Consider the following 15,889-nt stretch of genomic DNA (forward strand, 5'->3'; position numbering starts at 1 on the left):
TTCTTCCCTTTAACCCACTTCTGACTCCTATGTAATGTCTTTAATTTGCCTTTTATATGCATATTTTCTAATTTTCTTTTGTATTTAATGGCAGCAGGTTCTTTTTCCAATATTCTAAACGAAACCAGATGTAAACAAGTTCTGCTAAAACATTTGAAATAAATCTAATTTTTAACTGTCTTTGTACTTCTTAAATGCCTGGTTCCCAAAATGTGCAAATAACACTTCAGTCTATTTTAAATAGAGTTCCATCTGTAGAAAATGATTTTTAATATAAGCACAACAAAGAGAAAAACAAATGTCCCATTCTTATCGTTACATCTTTTCAAGGTGATTCCAACAATGGTTGCATAATTTCTCCACTGCCACAGGTTAGAGGGGGTGAATATATATTATGCTCACTGTATTTTGAAAACACTACAATCAGATTATTACACTCAGTCTATTTACATGACAAACTTCTTCTAATCCCTGCCCTGATGGCCTCTTCCAAACAGAATGTTGACTCTTCAGGCAAAACACCGACAATTTGGTTCTAAGTTATATTTTACGTTTATGCAGTGTATTAGATGTTTTAAAGCTGCTGTAGTTAAAAGTACTGTGCAAAAGTTTTTAATCATCCCTGTTTTGTTTCCTTTCTGTTTTGCTTTTATTCAATTTTTAAAAGATGACTTTTAGGTACCTTTTCAACCCCACTGATGTTAGCTGCTATTTTCTCCATCTGTCCAGTCATTGCTGAGCATTTTTAAGGGACTGTTTCCTTCTGAGTTATTCTTTCAGATCACATAATCTGCAATAAACAGATTAGGAATTTTAAAAAAGGTGACCATTGTTAATATCAAAAGGGAACAAAGAATGTCACAGTCTTAAATTCATACTTTTGCATGATCAATGTGCTTTATGCTGATCAGACTTGGATGGAGTCAGTAAATCACAATTAATCTCTCTCCATCTGATAAAAACAACTGCCTTAGGTCTGCAGTATTTCCCAGTGTTTCCTTATCGATACCATGGTTAGAATGTAGGACTACAAATACGTTTAATATTCAGAAAAGATTAGGGAAAATGCAAGAAACATTTTATTAACACAGAAGTAACAAATAATCCTCAATTTACATTAGAAGAATGTTTATTAAGAAAAACAGGCCATACTTCAGCAAATGGGTTAGGTCTCTGTTATCACAAGAAACATGTTTCAGAAAGGTGGTCAATAAAAACATACAAGCTAAGCTGTTGAAAGGGTTTTACAGTTTCTCACATAAATGTCCTTTTCATTTTTCTACTGCAGAAAACTACAAATGCAAACTTGAATTTTGCAATCAAAAAGATTTTGTCTTTTTATTACTTTAGGATTTGCACATTTGTCAAGAAAATATGACAAAAACAAACGAAAAAAAAAAGGACTTTGGATATTATTTAACAAAAAAACGTTCTTTAAATTATACTGAGCGCTCAGGCAGCTTTCCTAAGTAAGCTGCTGATCTGTACAGTAGTGTTTCCTCTGCTTAGCATTTGACTTAAGATAGAAGAAGAGCATTCCATAAATAAATCTTACTTTCCTGTTGTTCACTGACCCAAGTGGCTACTTGCTTTAAACAGAAGCCTTCCCTACAATTAACAAGGCATACGTTCATCAACTCTATGTGGACATTCTGAACAGTCTTTACAGACTAGATCATCCAGGACCTGTCATATAATATCTGCTATGTACCAGTACACACACGTTTGAATTTCATCCAAAAACAGTTGTTCAAATTAAGGTTTGGGCAGATTTTAAATCAAACCGATCAAATCTGTTCATTACGGCGACAATCAGAAAACGTTTATTCAACATATGTACCACTGTAGGAGGCTACAAACGCAGTGGGTGAAGGTGTTTTTCTGTATTTCAGGTAGGTGAAGTGAACATTAACAAATATTGTAGAACGGTTTCTGTAAACGGCTTTGGAAAAAGCACCACTCAACGCAGCCTCAGACACTTCAGGTATTAAAAAACATCTCAGGTACTTTTCTCCACTTATACAAACTAAGCAGGACTAAGTAATGCCTTACAACCCGAGTGCTTCTTCCAAAACACCCTTCTGTTCATCCCACGGGTGAAAATTTCCTTTTGTACCCGACTCTAAGAGGGATCTACAGTTGCTTTGCTGCAAATCTCATCTCTGTGCCAGCTCTGTGGCCCTCTGGCTCTGGGTGAATAGTCCTGAAGGTCAGGTTGATGCGTGGGCCCCTGTCATGGTACTCCTTTGCCACTTGATGCTGGTGAAGATAAAGAGACCAATGTGAAAAGTATCTAAAATGCTTGTGTCACATGTTAACATTTAGTGTTTTCTCTAGATCCAGAAGGCTTAGCAGCCTCATAAAGTATCAAGAACATGGGCAGGTAATGAGCTAATGTGCAACACCTAGCACATTACCAGGTGTTGCACATTAGCAACACCTGGTAATACGAGGATATAAACTAGATGTTCAATGTTTTCAACTCAGTCACTGTTCATAAAATCTGCCTCATTTAAAAGCCACAATCAAACGTAGGAATAAAGATTGACCATTTTTTATAATAACTGTGAGAATAAAATGAAAAATGTTTGTTCTTATCTTATGTCACAACAGAAAAATGACATCAGATTTAACTATTGACTACCATCTACTAAAGGTGGAAGCAGAGATCCACTGATCAGAGATTTAGGAACGATTTCACAGGGCTTTGATCGTCTGATAGATTTTAGCAGATTCTGTAACTTACAGGGCTTAAAATGCATTTCCTTCCAGCCATCCTGCTGTGAGATGGCATTAATAATTCACATTAGGAGCAGAGGCAAATCCTGCTGTATGTGTGTGTTAGAGAGAGAGGGTGGTCGCCGTAAAACAGGGTGTTACTATTTTAAAACAAAGACAAAATCATTTGGAGCTGTACTATAAAAAATTGTGATGAGGACAATTTGCCTGATTTTAGGACAAAGAAGAAGAATCCGTCTCAACATAAACACATCTTTGTGTGATCCCTCAATATTTTAGACCCGTAACTCTGCGTTTTCTAAAATGCAAACATTTCCAACGTCAACATTGTTCCTGGTTTCTGTTGAAGTCAGTGCCTTTCTGCCAGCTTAATGAAACATCCCAGTCAGGTACTAATTGACTCCTTTTTATACCAAAAAAAGACAGAAACAACCAAGACTTCAGTAGTTAAACATAAAAAGGAGTAAAATGAACAGTATGCAGCAATGCTTAACTCTCAGCTGTACCAGCCTGACTGAACAAACAACATTAGAAAATATAGTTTTCCGTTAAATAACTTTCTGACTTTTCAACAGGGTGTTTAATGATATTTCACCAGCCAATTTATTTATTCATCTAATAACAAAAGTAAATTTTCTCATTTCAAAAACAACACAACTTAAATCAGCTTATTTATATCTGGACCTTTTGAATAGGTTAAATATGTTGGTTGATTTCAGCATCTTCTACCTTCAAACACACACACACACACACACACACACACACACACACACACACACACACACACACACACACACACACACACACACACACACACACACACACACACACTCTTGTTTTGCTATATGTAGTGAGGACCATGTGTTGACTCCCATTGACTTCCATTGATTTTCAGTCATTTTCAACCCTTTCTATGCCCTAACCCTGACAATAACCCTAAACCTAACCATTACCAGTGCATGCCTAACCCTAACCTTAACCTAAAGTCAATTCACACCTTAGTCCTAAACCTAACCGTTAGCAAAATAGTTCGTGAGGACCAGCAAAATGTCCTCACTTTGGTACAAACGGTCCTCAATTTGATGGTTAAATCGGGAAAATGGTTCTCACTGTGATGCCAAGACAGGAACACACACACACACACACACACACACACACACACACTACTTGTCATTTAACTGCTTATCTAGATCCGTTTATAAGGCAGAAAGCACCATTCATTCTGTTTTTAGAACCAATTCCTTTAAGCAGAACAGATTGGTTTTGTTTGATATTTACTTGTAAACCTTTCTCCCTGACCCAGATGCTTTGTTAGCGGGACTTTGACTGCAATAACAAAGGGTGGATTAATGATCTGAGTAATCTTCTTGCTTTGAACCTGTCCTAAAGCGGCAATGGAACCTCTGTTGGGTTAGTTAGAGAGATGTCAACATAAAACATCCCTGACCTTATCTAATTTTCTGGTGGGGCTCAAACCTTTTTCTCTGGCTCCTTGCTTTCCAAATGTTTTATTCTCTTGCTCTTTAGTTTGTCAGCTTACTACTCAACTAACTCGGTTTAATGTGAGGGAAAATAGAGGGGGAAGTTCTGGAAAATCATATGGGAGGAGTACTTCTAGTGTTCAGAGATTTTATAATGTAAACCTGTGCTAAAAACATTAAGGGCATACATTTGTTGCTACTGAATGCTATGTGGAGTCCCTCATGGCACTATTTATGAACCTATGTCATTTTGCACCAGAAATGTTGTTTATATGACTAAACTCCTCCACTTTCAATGTGGACAAATTAAAATTTAAACCTAGTTTTTTTCATTTCGTTTCTCATCTCATACATTCGACTTTCATTTTCTTGGCCTTCAGGCGTTCTGAACATCTTATGATTGTAAAAAAAAGTCGATTCATGGAACAGAGTGTGCAAATAACTACACGATAATAAACAAATGTGCCCCTGCTAGTACCACCTTGCAGTTTACGTCAAATGACTTTAGCTATGTACAATATTAACAAAAAATGTTGTATTTCAGTACCTTTGTAGATACACTTGATAGAACATCCATTTACCTTTTCTCATGTGAAACAGCACTGCTAAATGTTTCACACATTCAAAGTTTCTCCACTAATTTAAATCAAGAAGTTGTCTGAGTGTAAAACAAATAACCCGAACTAAAAGGTGAAGCTCTTCTAAGCTCCCCAGGACCTCATATGTCCTGGGTGGGTGTCTGTCGTGGGAGGAACCTAACTGTCTTCAGTGTGGAGCAACCTGCTAAGCATCAGAGGTAGTTTATTTATAACAAGAGGCTGAGACACACCCGTGTGCCTTGTTATCTGAAACTTTAAACCAGGACTGATCATACTAGTTACATGCCAAGTCATCAAGGTCAGTCAGTCATTTTCAACCGTTTCTTCCATAGTGGGTCGTGGGGAAGCTGGTGCCTATCTCCAGCACTCTATGGGTGGGATGCGGGGTCACCCTGGACAGGTCGCCAGTCCATCACAAGTTATCATACCAACTCTGGCAGCACTTCAAGTGAGCAACTGTAACACATTTTTGGGCGTGGTTTGTATGCGGATCGCTTTCCACCACTGCTGTGGCTGCAACAGAAATGATCTCAACAAGCAGCTGAGACAAACAATCTCCATGCCAACAAAAACTGTGCCGTGTTCAGGTTGCTGGTACTCTCCATGGAGAAGGCACTCAGGTTGACAGAAGCGCACACACCTCCAACTTGTGCTGTTTGTCTGGAGACTGAGGGAAGTTGAGATTTCCAATTAAAAGTTTTGCCTTGTTATTGTGTTTAGCGTATAAAAACTGTCAGGCTTTGGCGGCTCGGTGTGATCAGTGAAGCACATAAATGTATAATTTTGTGTGGATCATTAATTCTGAATGCACTTGGCAAAAGATACGCACAGAACGCTGCAACACTGTGAAAACCGGCACACTCTGAGGAGAACGAAAAGAGAGTTAGGAGTACTGGTTTCTCTGCTAATTTCAACCGTTACTGGTAAAAATGTTGTAACTGAAGAACATAACATAGAATCGTTATTTCCTCTACAGTTTCTTAAAAGGCTAGTGTTGCTGATCTTCCAGATCTAAAACTGTACTGTAAGAGTCTGTTTCCTGTCTGTTATTAAGGCGAGTAGGGATGGGTGATTGTCATGTTGTTTGTTATTATCATCAGGGATAAACTTATCATCATAGATATGCTGATTTATCATAAAAGCCTCAAAAGCCCAAAAAACTGAATTTTTTGTAAAATGTTTCTGTTTGAACTATTTTTTTTTACTTCTGGTTCCATGAAAGCATCAATAAATAGACATTTGTTTCAAATAAGATTGAATAGAACTATTGTGTGCTGTTTTGCAGTAAAATTGAACTACTTAATGTAACTGGGGTTCTGAAAAGACTTGTTTGACTGTGGGTAAGTTCTGTTTTAGAGCAATATTTGTGTTCTGCGTGCAGAAACAAATGTAATACTAAAAAGACTGTGATGAGTTTTTAAATACAAGCTATTGTCACTTTTGTTGTTATAGTATGTATACATTTTATACTGTGATAAAACTTCAAGACCATCTTGCCTAGGCCAATTGGATGGAAATATTTGTCTTTTTTCTGCAGAGTACCTCCCAGTTAAAGGTGGAGTGAGACAATCCACATATTTACTGTAAGTAGGAAGGAAAATTCATCCCAAATTGGATGCATGTACCTGCTAACCGTCTTGTCTACTCAGTGCACGTACCAGCAACCTCTACAGCTGCTGTATTACTGAAAGCAACAACAATTAAATCCATTTTGAGTTGAATTGATGAACCATGCCTGCCAGTCATCCTGTGTTGCTCCCTCCATCAGCAGAAGAGTGCCATGGCTCAGAGGAATCCGAATTCGCTCCACATAGGTGTAGTCACCATTGTCCTCCTTGCATATAAGCAGATCAATGCAAAACCAAGAGTTATAAACTCAAACCTTTAACTTACATTACAAAACATCTCATCTGTGTGTGGTCTGCTGAATCTTACCTTCATAGAAGCACAGAATGTAACTGTTTTTTACATTAATGTTGTATTTTTTCACTTTGCATTTTTTAATAAAATGTAAGCCAAATCACTCACACACAAACCAGACTGAGGGTTCAGAAGCAAAAACATATGTGACAGAATTAGCACATTACTGTTAGGAAACTGTTAAGCTGATTTACTGCCATCAAAGTGGTCCTAAACATGGGCTGACATGCCCTAATTCATGTCTAAAAACAGAGAAATTGATCTTTGAGGATGGGTAAACCAGTTTTAATCATCGTCTCACCGCTGGAGGCTTCTTGCGAAGGCTGAACACTCTGGTGTCGCCCAGACTGAGAGACGCAACTGTAGGTTTGGGACCCAAAGAGGCCTCGTCGTCGCTGTGCCAGCCGATGCTGTCGTGTCCATCACGATACAAGTTGCACAGCAGCGAGTTGAAGGTGCATCTGCTCGCCTGCTCCACCGTCTCTCTGAGGGCTACCAGCAATGGGTGCCACTATGTAGAAAAGACAGTAGAACAGCATTCAGCAAATGATATGAAGCACTACAGAATTCAGATTCAAGATAATAAGGACAAAATGAACCCACAGGAAGAAATATGTAGGCTGCGAGACTGAAAACAAAAGTTTTCATACCCCTGGAACTGTTTTTAGTTTTCCACGAACACTAAGATTTTATGGGAAATGTTATAGATCAACACAAAGCAGCACTAACTATGAAGTGGAAGAAAAAGTATGCATGGTTTTCAAAATGTCGTGCAAATAAAAACACACTCGCCCTTCCTTTAATCTGATTAGGGCAGCAACTAATGATCATTTTGTTAACTGATTATTCTGTTGGCTATTCTTTCGTTTAATAATCGGACAGCAAAAGCTGCTTAATAGGACATTTTTTACAGAATTGGAACCAGGTGAACCTAAAGCTGTATAGCCTAAAGCATATTTACAGAAAAAGGTTTTTCACCTTAAAGGCAAAATGTAAATATTTTTTGTAAAACTTTGGCCTAACGACTGTTCTGAGTGAGTTGTTCTTTCAGCAACGATTATTCCATTACTAAATTAGTTGACGATTATTTAAAAAAACGATTAATCACAATGAACTGTTTCTGATACCACTAAATAAAACCCAGTGCAAGCAACTGCCTTGAGACAGAGGTACCTGAGTGTTGGCAGCCATGGTGGAGCGAGCGTACGTATACGGTAACTCTCCATACCAGCAGCTGAGCCTGGGCTCTTCATATGCCTCACCTTGACAAAACACAGCAACACGGGCAAATTCAAACACAACCAACAAGCAATAAAAGAATAATGACCATCAAGAATGAGCAGGTTTATTAGAGTGAAAACATTTATTTGAAAAAAATGTCATTTTCTTTTTTACAGAAACCTTAAAACTGCTGCAAGTCTTAAAATCCCATATTTCCTGACTAAATGTATTTTTCTTCATAGAAAACAGCAGCTGCTTGAATGTGAATATTGAATTTCAAAAACATCTCTAACATCTTTACCCATCAGTAAATGAATGATGAACCATTTTGAGTAGAACAGAACATGAAGAAACGGGTTTTTAATTGGTTCTCTTCAGGCAAGCATTTTGCCACCAAAGTCTATTTCCAGCCAAAGGCAGAGTCAGCGTCTAAATCTAATTTGACTTGTTTTCAGTTGTTCCTTTTGGATCTGCGTGCTTCCCAACCAAGAAACGATTCTCTGCTGTTCTGCTTATTTTGGCTGATCCTCCGGTACAGAAACACAGTCAAACCAGAACAAACTGCTTGACAAGCCATCACTTCTACTGGGAATGAATTATTTCAGGGCTTGTGGAGCAAAGATAAACATGTGGAGCTATTTAGGCACTCAGAAACTTTATTCGTTCCTTAAAAAGATGTTGACGGAGGGGAAAGAAGTTACAAATTTGTACATAGCTTAATTTAGACCCCTGAGACTGAAAAGATCGGAAAAATGAATCAGTGCATTAAAAGGGCACTATAAACCAAAGCATGACAAATAACAGCTTCCCACATCTTCCCCCAGCTGCTCCTTCAACCTAACACCATACGTACGTTGTTGACAAACTCTGGCGAGTGAAAGAGGATTGCAAAACTTGTCTCTGTGGGCTGGGTTCAGAAATGGTCACCCCCCCTGGTTTACATCATGCTGTTTGTCTGCTGTGGAGATATCACAGAACTGCACATAGGATGGATGAGAGCCAGCTGGGAGAAAAGGCAGACTGAAGGAAAGTATGGCATCGTCTCAACATGATCACTCCATATAGGCTGGGTGGTGTGTGATTTCTTCCTATTTAACTGACAACGGTCACTGTTCTGGTACAACGCCTTGTAAAAGCATCCACATTCTGAAGTCTGCCCTCTTTACTGTGATACTACTAAATAAAATTCAACTTTCAGTAGTCATCAGTAAGTAGATACCCACTTGTGTGCCGTTTAGTATCAGTATAATTATAGCTGTTCTGTGAGGGTTCAGATGCTTGTTAGAGAACATTACAGAACAAACAATCAGTAAGGCATGTCAGGTTTAAAACAATGTCCTACCAAGATCTGAACATCTCATTCAGTATTGATCAAATAATCATCTTAAAGTAGGTTGTGGCGCAGCTGCAGACTAGAGATGGGCAAGTGTGGTACCATTTATCGATGATGCGAATGCAACGTCCCAGCCATATAACCAACTGGCAAAAGGACTTTTAAAGGGTTTTTAAATACTGATTGATCAGCACAAACATTGTAATAAGCCTTTAAGTCCATATCACCAATCTCTACTGCAAACCTACCAAAACATGGCCGCCCACCTGAAATGACAGGCCGAGCAAGGGGAGCATTCATCAGATAAACAGCCAAGTAGCCCATGGCATCTCCAGAGGAGCTACAGATGCTCAGGTGGGAGAATTTGAGCCATGTTGCAGTATGCCACAAGCTATGTAGGAGACAGCAAGCATGTCAGATCAGACCATAGCTTCAACTGGCCTTCATCCAAAACATTATGTGTGGCAAAAATTAACACTGGACTTCACCCTGAGCGCACCATCGCCACAGTGGGATACGGTGATGGCAGCATCATGATATGGGGATCCTATTGTTCAGAAGGAATAGATAAACTGGTCAGAACAGGTGACAAAATGGATGTAATTAAATTAAATTAAATTAAATTAAAAGCAAAATCCTGGAGAAACACCTGTTAGAGGCTGCAAAATATTTCAGTCTTGGACCAGAGTTTTATCCTGCAGCTGTCAATATACATGAGGTCCTATGAGGTATTGGACCAGGTAGGGCTGAATACTAGTAAAGCTATTATAGCCTTTAAAGCATACTTATTTTCCACACTTTGCTCAGTAGTACCTGTTGCAGTTACAGGTACCCACCCAGTCTGTAGTTGGTCTTCTGGGACCAGGGAAGCTCTGCTAGCAGCTTACTGAACATCCAGTCAGCCTCCTCTGGTGTGAGAAACCCAGGCCGCAGCCGCAGTCTGCATGGATCAAAACACAAACAACACACAGACGTACTAAATACCTGAGAGGTTTCAAGCTTTACTTTTATATTATTACAAAACCAAAGCATTTAAAAACCACTCAGTGCTAAACACAAAATGAGGTGAACAGTAAAAAAGTGTTTGCAGCTCAGGTAATGACTGAGAAAATGTCAAAAATTAAGTATCCTGATAATTTAGGGGCTTATAAAACCAACTGAATCTCTGGCTCAAGTCTTAAAAACCATGGATCATATCTTCCAATTTCTGTTTTGCTTATAAACTTCAGTATTTTGCAAGATAACTGAAATCTTCAAATATTTTGGGCGGCTGAGCTTAGAGTACATTTACTACAGGCTGATCAGATTTCTGCCTTTTCTGGTATGTTGTTTCACTGCCAGCAGGTGATGTAATGCCACGTGTCTTAAAACCTTTTAAACTTGTCTCATACCACATAAATCTACTGATATTCCTCTACAGTGGGTCATATTAAACCAAGTCTTTGCACTGTGCAAAAGGGTGTAGCCCAAGCTGGACACAGGTGATCGTTGATCCTTCAGATTATTTTTTATCAGAACTTGCTGAGTTTAACTGTGGGAAACCCTTCTAAAGCACTGCTGTACAAAGGTTTCTGATCAGACACATGAGACCATCTAAATGCAACAATTGCTACCTTTTCATTTGTTTGCATTTGATGCTAAGAAATGACATTGTTATCTTTACACTTAAAAGACCTTGCACTTTTATTTGCAGAAATATGACAGGTAATCTGTGAGTGATTACTGCCATCTAGTGGACTTAAATATCCAATACAGATTAGTTTTATCTTCAGGAATGATAAGTCTGGTGCCAATACCTTCATATTGTTTATTTGATTTATGTTCCTTCTCCTCATTCAACTTCATTTGTGCTTTTATCCACACATCCACCTAGAGGAAGTCATTTCCTTTTTCACTAAACTATACTCACCGAGATACCCCAGATGGCCCAGGACTTATTTCATAATCACCCAAATGTCTGTTGAGAGAAAAGTTAGATGCATTAGTTCATCTTTGAATAAAAGAATTAGAATCTTACAAAAACACCATGTAACAAAAGGTCAAACACGTGCTTTTAATCCAAAGAAGTCTTAAAAACTGAGCATAGTTTGACTTACTCTATCACCCTCTCTGGAAGTACTTCTTTTACTGGCTGCAGAGAATGAAAGGATGAGGGTTTAATAATGTCCTCAAGTGTATTTCAAAGTCACGCATAGTTTAAATGTAACAGTTTGCAGTTTACCTTGGCAGGCTGGTAAAACTCAAATGTTTTAGATGTTTTGTCGTTGCCAAATCCCCACTGACCAGAGGTGGTGGTGTTAGCATGTTTGGGCTGATTGTTCAGGACGCCCACTGTTAAGGGCGAGACAGAAAAATTAAAAACCAAAACCAGAAAAATGTTCTATATATCATCCATATGTCTTTTGATTAGGAACAGCTCAATAACTAGAGACGACAAAATAATTTCATAGACTCCAGGGAATAAAATATGAATCAACAAAAATGCCCATTTTCACAATTTAAAAGGACACCTTAAAATTACCCGTTTGAGTGGAGGACTTTGGCAGTGGTTTGGCCCAGGAACCCTGGATTCGTGCACGCTGACGTTTATCTGACATCCCATCTGATCTGCAGTTACACAAAAAAAACCTGGTTTATCATAAACATATGAGGAAATTCTTCGTCAAATCAAACTAAAGCAATAAATCACTGCTGCTGGATTTCTGGATTTGTGTATTTGTTTGCAAAGTCAGTGTCTTCCTGTGAGAATATGTCAATCCTGCGATTGATTGGCTTAGCTTTAAGATAAAATCCAGTGGTGTATTCTTTTCACTCACAAATATACACTAAGTAAATCACCACAGAGTTATGCAATATAGATTCACTCTGTAGGACTTCACAAAATAAAAAGCTTTTAAAAAGTGACCTAAAGAAAAAATCCTGTAAATTCTACTTCGGGCATATTTGGGTTAGATGACATCAAAAGAGAGACAAGAATCAAGCTCATCATCTGGCATTAGAAAAACCTATGCAGGATGAGTGACTTTTAACAGGTTTCAACACATATTCTAAATGTTTTGAGTTGAAAGCAGTTCAGCCTTATGCATCCGTTTATATTCTTGTTTGAATGCTTCCATCCCATTGGTTTTCATGCATATTCACCACTCATAAAAGGTGCAAATACAATTCTGCTTTTATCATACTAAATAGCTTGGTTACTTGCAGCACTGCATGTCATTTAGCTAACCTGAACAAGTTCCATCTTTCTGACTGGCAATGTTAATGAATTTTCTTCTTTCCTCCCTCTGGTGTTAGGTGGAACGATGGTGATGGTACAGACGAAGCTGTAGATGCATGCATGGAGGGGCTGACTAGTAGGACTGGGACCATTAAACATCTGTCAGCCTGGCAATCACTTTCACCAGAAGCAGCATGTGATGCAACAGTTTACTAGTGATGTGAGGTTCACGAACGAATTGATTCTTTTGAACAACTCTTTATCTTGAATGATAGGAATCACGTCTTAGTGAGAGACGTTCTTTGTTTTTCACTGCTTTGCTTGCGTATAACGCAATTTAATTTTAAATTATGTCATATTTTAATTTTAAATTATGTAATATTAGGCGATTTAATCCGAAAAACGAAAGGGGGTAGGTACGAGCATACAGCGGGCATGCTCATTGCTCTTCATGTCATAGCGGCAGGGTGTGTGGCGCTGCGTGCGACCCGGTGGGAGAGAGGAGGAGGACGGTCACAGTGTGATCCTTGCTTGAGGACGAAACAATGAGTGGCGCAACAAAACGTCTGCACACTTTATTTGGTTAATGTTTCCAGTTAAGTGTTGTTTACCATTAGCGTGTTGCATTAATCGTAATATTTAATGCTGCAGTTGGTGATTTGATTTTTGCCAAAGCAACCCAGGTGCACTTTCTTGCATTCTTCAGGTGCTTTCTTTATTTTGTTTCCATATTATATATAGCAATAAAATGCTATTAATGCACACAAAACGTGTAGTAAAGAACTACATGGGTATTTGATATTTATGTTTCAATATTTTATACTTCATTTTATGGAAAATATACATTTAAATTTTTTTTTTTTGCATGAACATACTGTGGTTCTATTTAGCACCTTTTAAATAATAATATTAAACTTTCTTAATAAAGATGATTTAGCTTTAGTTGCAAATTTTACCCACACATGCCAGGTTTCCCACATAGTTCTATATTTAACACTATATTAAGAGCAAAATTGCTTGTTTTTCAAAAACGGATCATTTCAACGGCTCTTTTAAAGTCAACGGATCCTGAAGATTCGTTCCCTTCAGAGTGACAAAAGTCCCATCACTACAGTTTACCAGGAAACATTGTTGGGATTTGAAAGTCATCCTAATGCAATGCAAACAACAACTGGCTCCAAGTAATCACTGAAAATATTTGATAATAAAACCTGGTCATGCCAGTCTGCCCTGGCCAGCCTCACAAATCAGCATTCTGTTTTACTGGAAGTCCATGCAGGGTTTTCACATATGGCTCATTTTGCTGCAGCCGTGCGGGATGCAAGTAAACGCCTTGTAATTGAAGGAATTGATTTTAAAGTTGTGAAAAGAGAGAAAAAAAAAACAATAAAATTACAAATGCAAGGTACGAAATCTAAAGGACCATGATCAGCTGCCTTATGTGACGTCACCAGAAGCATGTGTGCATGGATGCTCGTTTTTAGGAGGGTAGAGTTTATCTTGATTAAATGACGATTTACAACAATATAACAAAAGAAAGAGAAGCATGGCATTTTCTACAGATGACAAACTAGATCTAAAATTAGTTTTAAAGTGACTTTACAGACAAATCTGGCTAGCAGCTTTAAGTCTGTCACATAACTCGCTACCAAAAACCTAATCATGCATATTCATAATAATGTTTTAAACTTGATCAAATGATATGCCCACAATAAAATGACTACCTTTCACAGCCTGTTCGAATAAATGTAACAAGATTCAGTCTAAACTATATGCCTAGAAAAAAATAGCCAAGCTATTTAAAGCTACGTAAATAGTATCAAAGTTTACTTATGACGGGCGACGAACACCAAAAACCTTCAAAGACTCACCTAAACCGCAGCTAAAACGCCACAGCAGAGATAAGTCAAGAAATACTGACGATAGGCAGCCATTGCTACGGTGTTACCCAATAATAGGTCCCATTACAAACTATCAAGCTACATCAAGGTTCCTATGCAATGTTCACCCAGTATCAATCATGTAATAAATCTATGATATACCCAAGTCTATCCGCGTACTTTACCTAGGAATAAAATGCCCCCATGTAAACTTTATATTTTAAACAATATTTAAAATACTTTTAGGTACATACATTATATCTGTTTGCTTCAAGATCAAGAACCATAACCCCTTAAACCCTCCGCACCCCCATGGCGATCTGACTGTTGAAGCTGAGAATATAAAGTATGTATACTTATAGTAAGGGTACATATCAAAGTACCTTTTAAAGTTTAGATTTAAATCAATTAGCCAACACCGTTTTGAAACTAAAATGCAGTGAAAATGTGAAACCAAAGTTTGCGTTTGTGCGATACGAACAAACACAAACTTCTTTCATTTATTCTGTACTTTACTAAACTATACTATACTATAAACTAAGCTCTGAGGAACACCTTTTAGCTTGACTGTGCGCTAAATGTCCAATTTTATCAGTATATTTATGACTTTGTTTTTGTGATGTAGAAATGATTTTTAATGTAGTTCTTACCTTGTTTTAAAGCACATGAATTGTTTTTGTTTAAATGTTGCTATACAAAGATCATTGTAATATTTATTTAATACAACAATGTTTTTGTCTAAAATATACTCACCCTGTTTGAAATTCCTGCACCTTGTGCAGTGTTTGCATCACTCAATTCAAAATTTTAATTCAAAAATACTTTATTAATCCCAAAGACAAATTAAATGTTGTTATAGCTCATATTATGAAGGTTTCCTCAAAGAGACGTTGTAGATGCTGATGGCTGTGGGAAGGAAGGATCTCCTGTAGCGTCCGTCTTACAGCAGATCTGAAGAAGCCTCTGACTGAAGACACTCTGTTGTTGTAGGACAGTCTCATGAAGAGGATGCTCAGGGTTCTCCATAATGTTCTTCATTTTATGAAGAATCCTTCTTTCCACAATGATCTCCAGAGGTTCCAGAGGAGTCCCCAGAACAGAGCCAGCCTTTTTTATCAGCTTGTTGAGCTGTTTAAGTCCCTGGCTCTGATGCTGCTTCCCCAGCAGATGATGGTAGAAGAGATCAGACTCTCCACAACGACTTATAGAAGATCTGCAGCATCTTGCTGCAAACACCGAATGACCTAAGCTTCCTCAAGAAGTACAGTCTGCTCTGTCCCTTCTTGTAGATGGCTTCACAGTTGCATCTCCACTCTAGTCTGTTGTCCAGGTGAACACCGAGGTATTTATACTCCTCCACCACCTCCACTTCTTCTCCCATGATGGAAATAGTGTTTGACCTGTTCCCGTACTCGTACTCGTCGTCTTCCACTTTATCCGGGACCGGGTCACGGGGGCAGCAGACTCAGCAGAGACGCCCAGACGTCCCTCTCCCCAGA

The 15,889-nt window shown here is 38.2% G+C and overlaps 1 protein-coding gene across 1 annotated transcript; it reads right to left on the reverse strand.

Annotated features, from left to right (window-relative positions):
* Positions 1–1,061: 1,061 nt before the first annotated feature.
* On the reverse strand, positions 1,062–14,482 carry alkbh3 (alkB homolog 3, alpha-ketoglutarate dependent dioxygenase). The gene is made up of 10 exons (XM_047354704.1): positions 14,382–14,482; positions 11,815–11,900; positions 11,515–11,624; positions 11,390–11,424; positions 11,203–11,250; positions 10,130–10,233; positions 7,913–8,001; positions 7,041–7,250; positions 6,555–6,653; positions 1,062–2,259 (listed from the first exon to the last, which is right to left on the reverse strand). Exons 2-10 carry the CDS (start codon positions 11,888–11,890, stop codon positions 2,134–2,136), a joined length of 897 nt encoding a protein of 298 aa, XP_047210660.1. The 5' UTR covers positions 11,891–11,900; positions 14,382–14,482; the 3' UTR covers positions 1,062–2,133.
* Between the last annotated feature and the right edge of the window lie 1,407 nt (positions 14,483–15,889).

This window comes from Girardinichthys multiradiatus, chromosome 2 (assembly GCF_021462225.1).
Source record: "Girardinichthys multiradiatus isolate DD_20200921_A chromosome 2, DD_fGirMul_XY1, whole genome shotgun sequence".
Lineage (NCBI taxonomy): Eukaryota > Metazoa > Chordata > Actinopteri > Cyprinodontiformes > Goodeidae > Girardinichthys > Girardinichthys multiradiatus.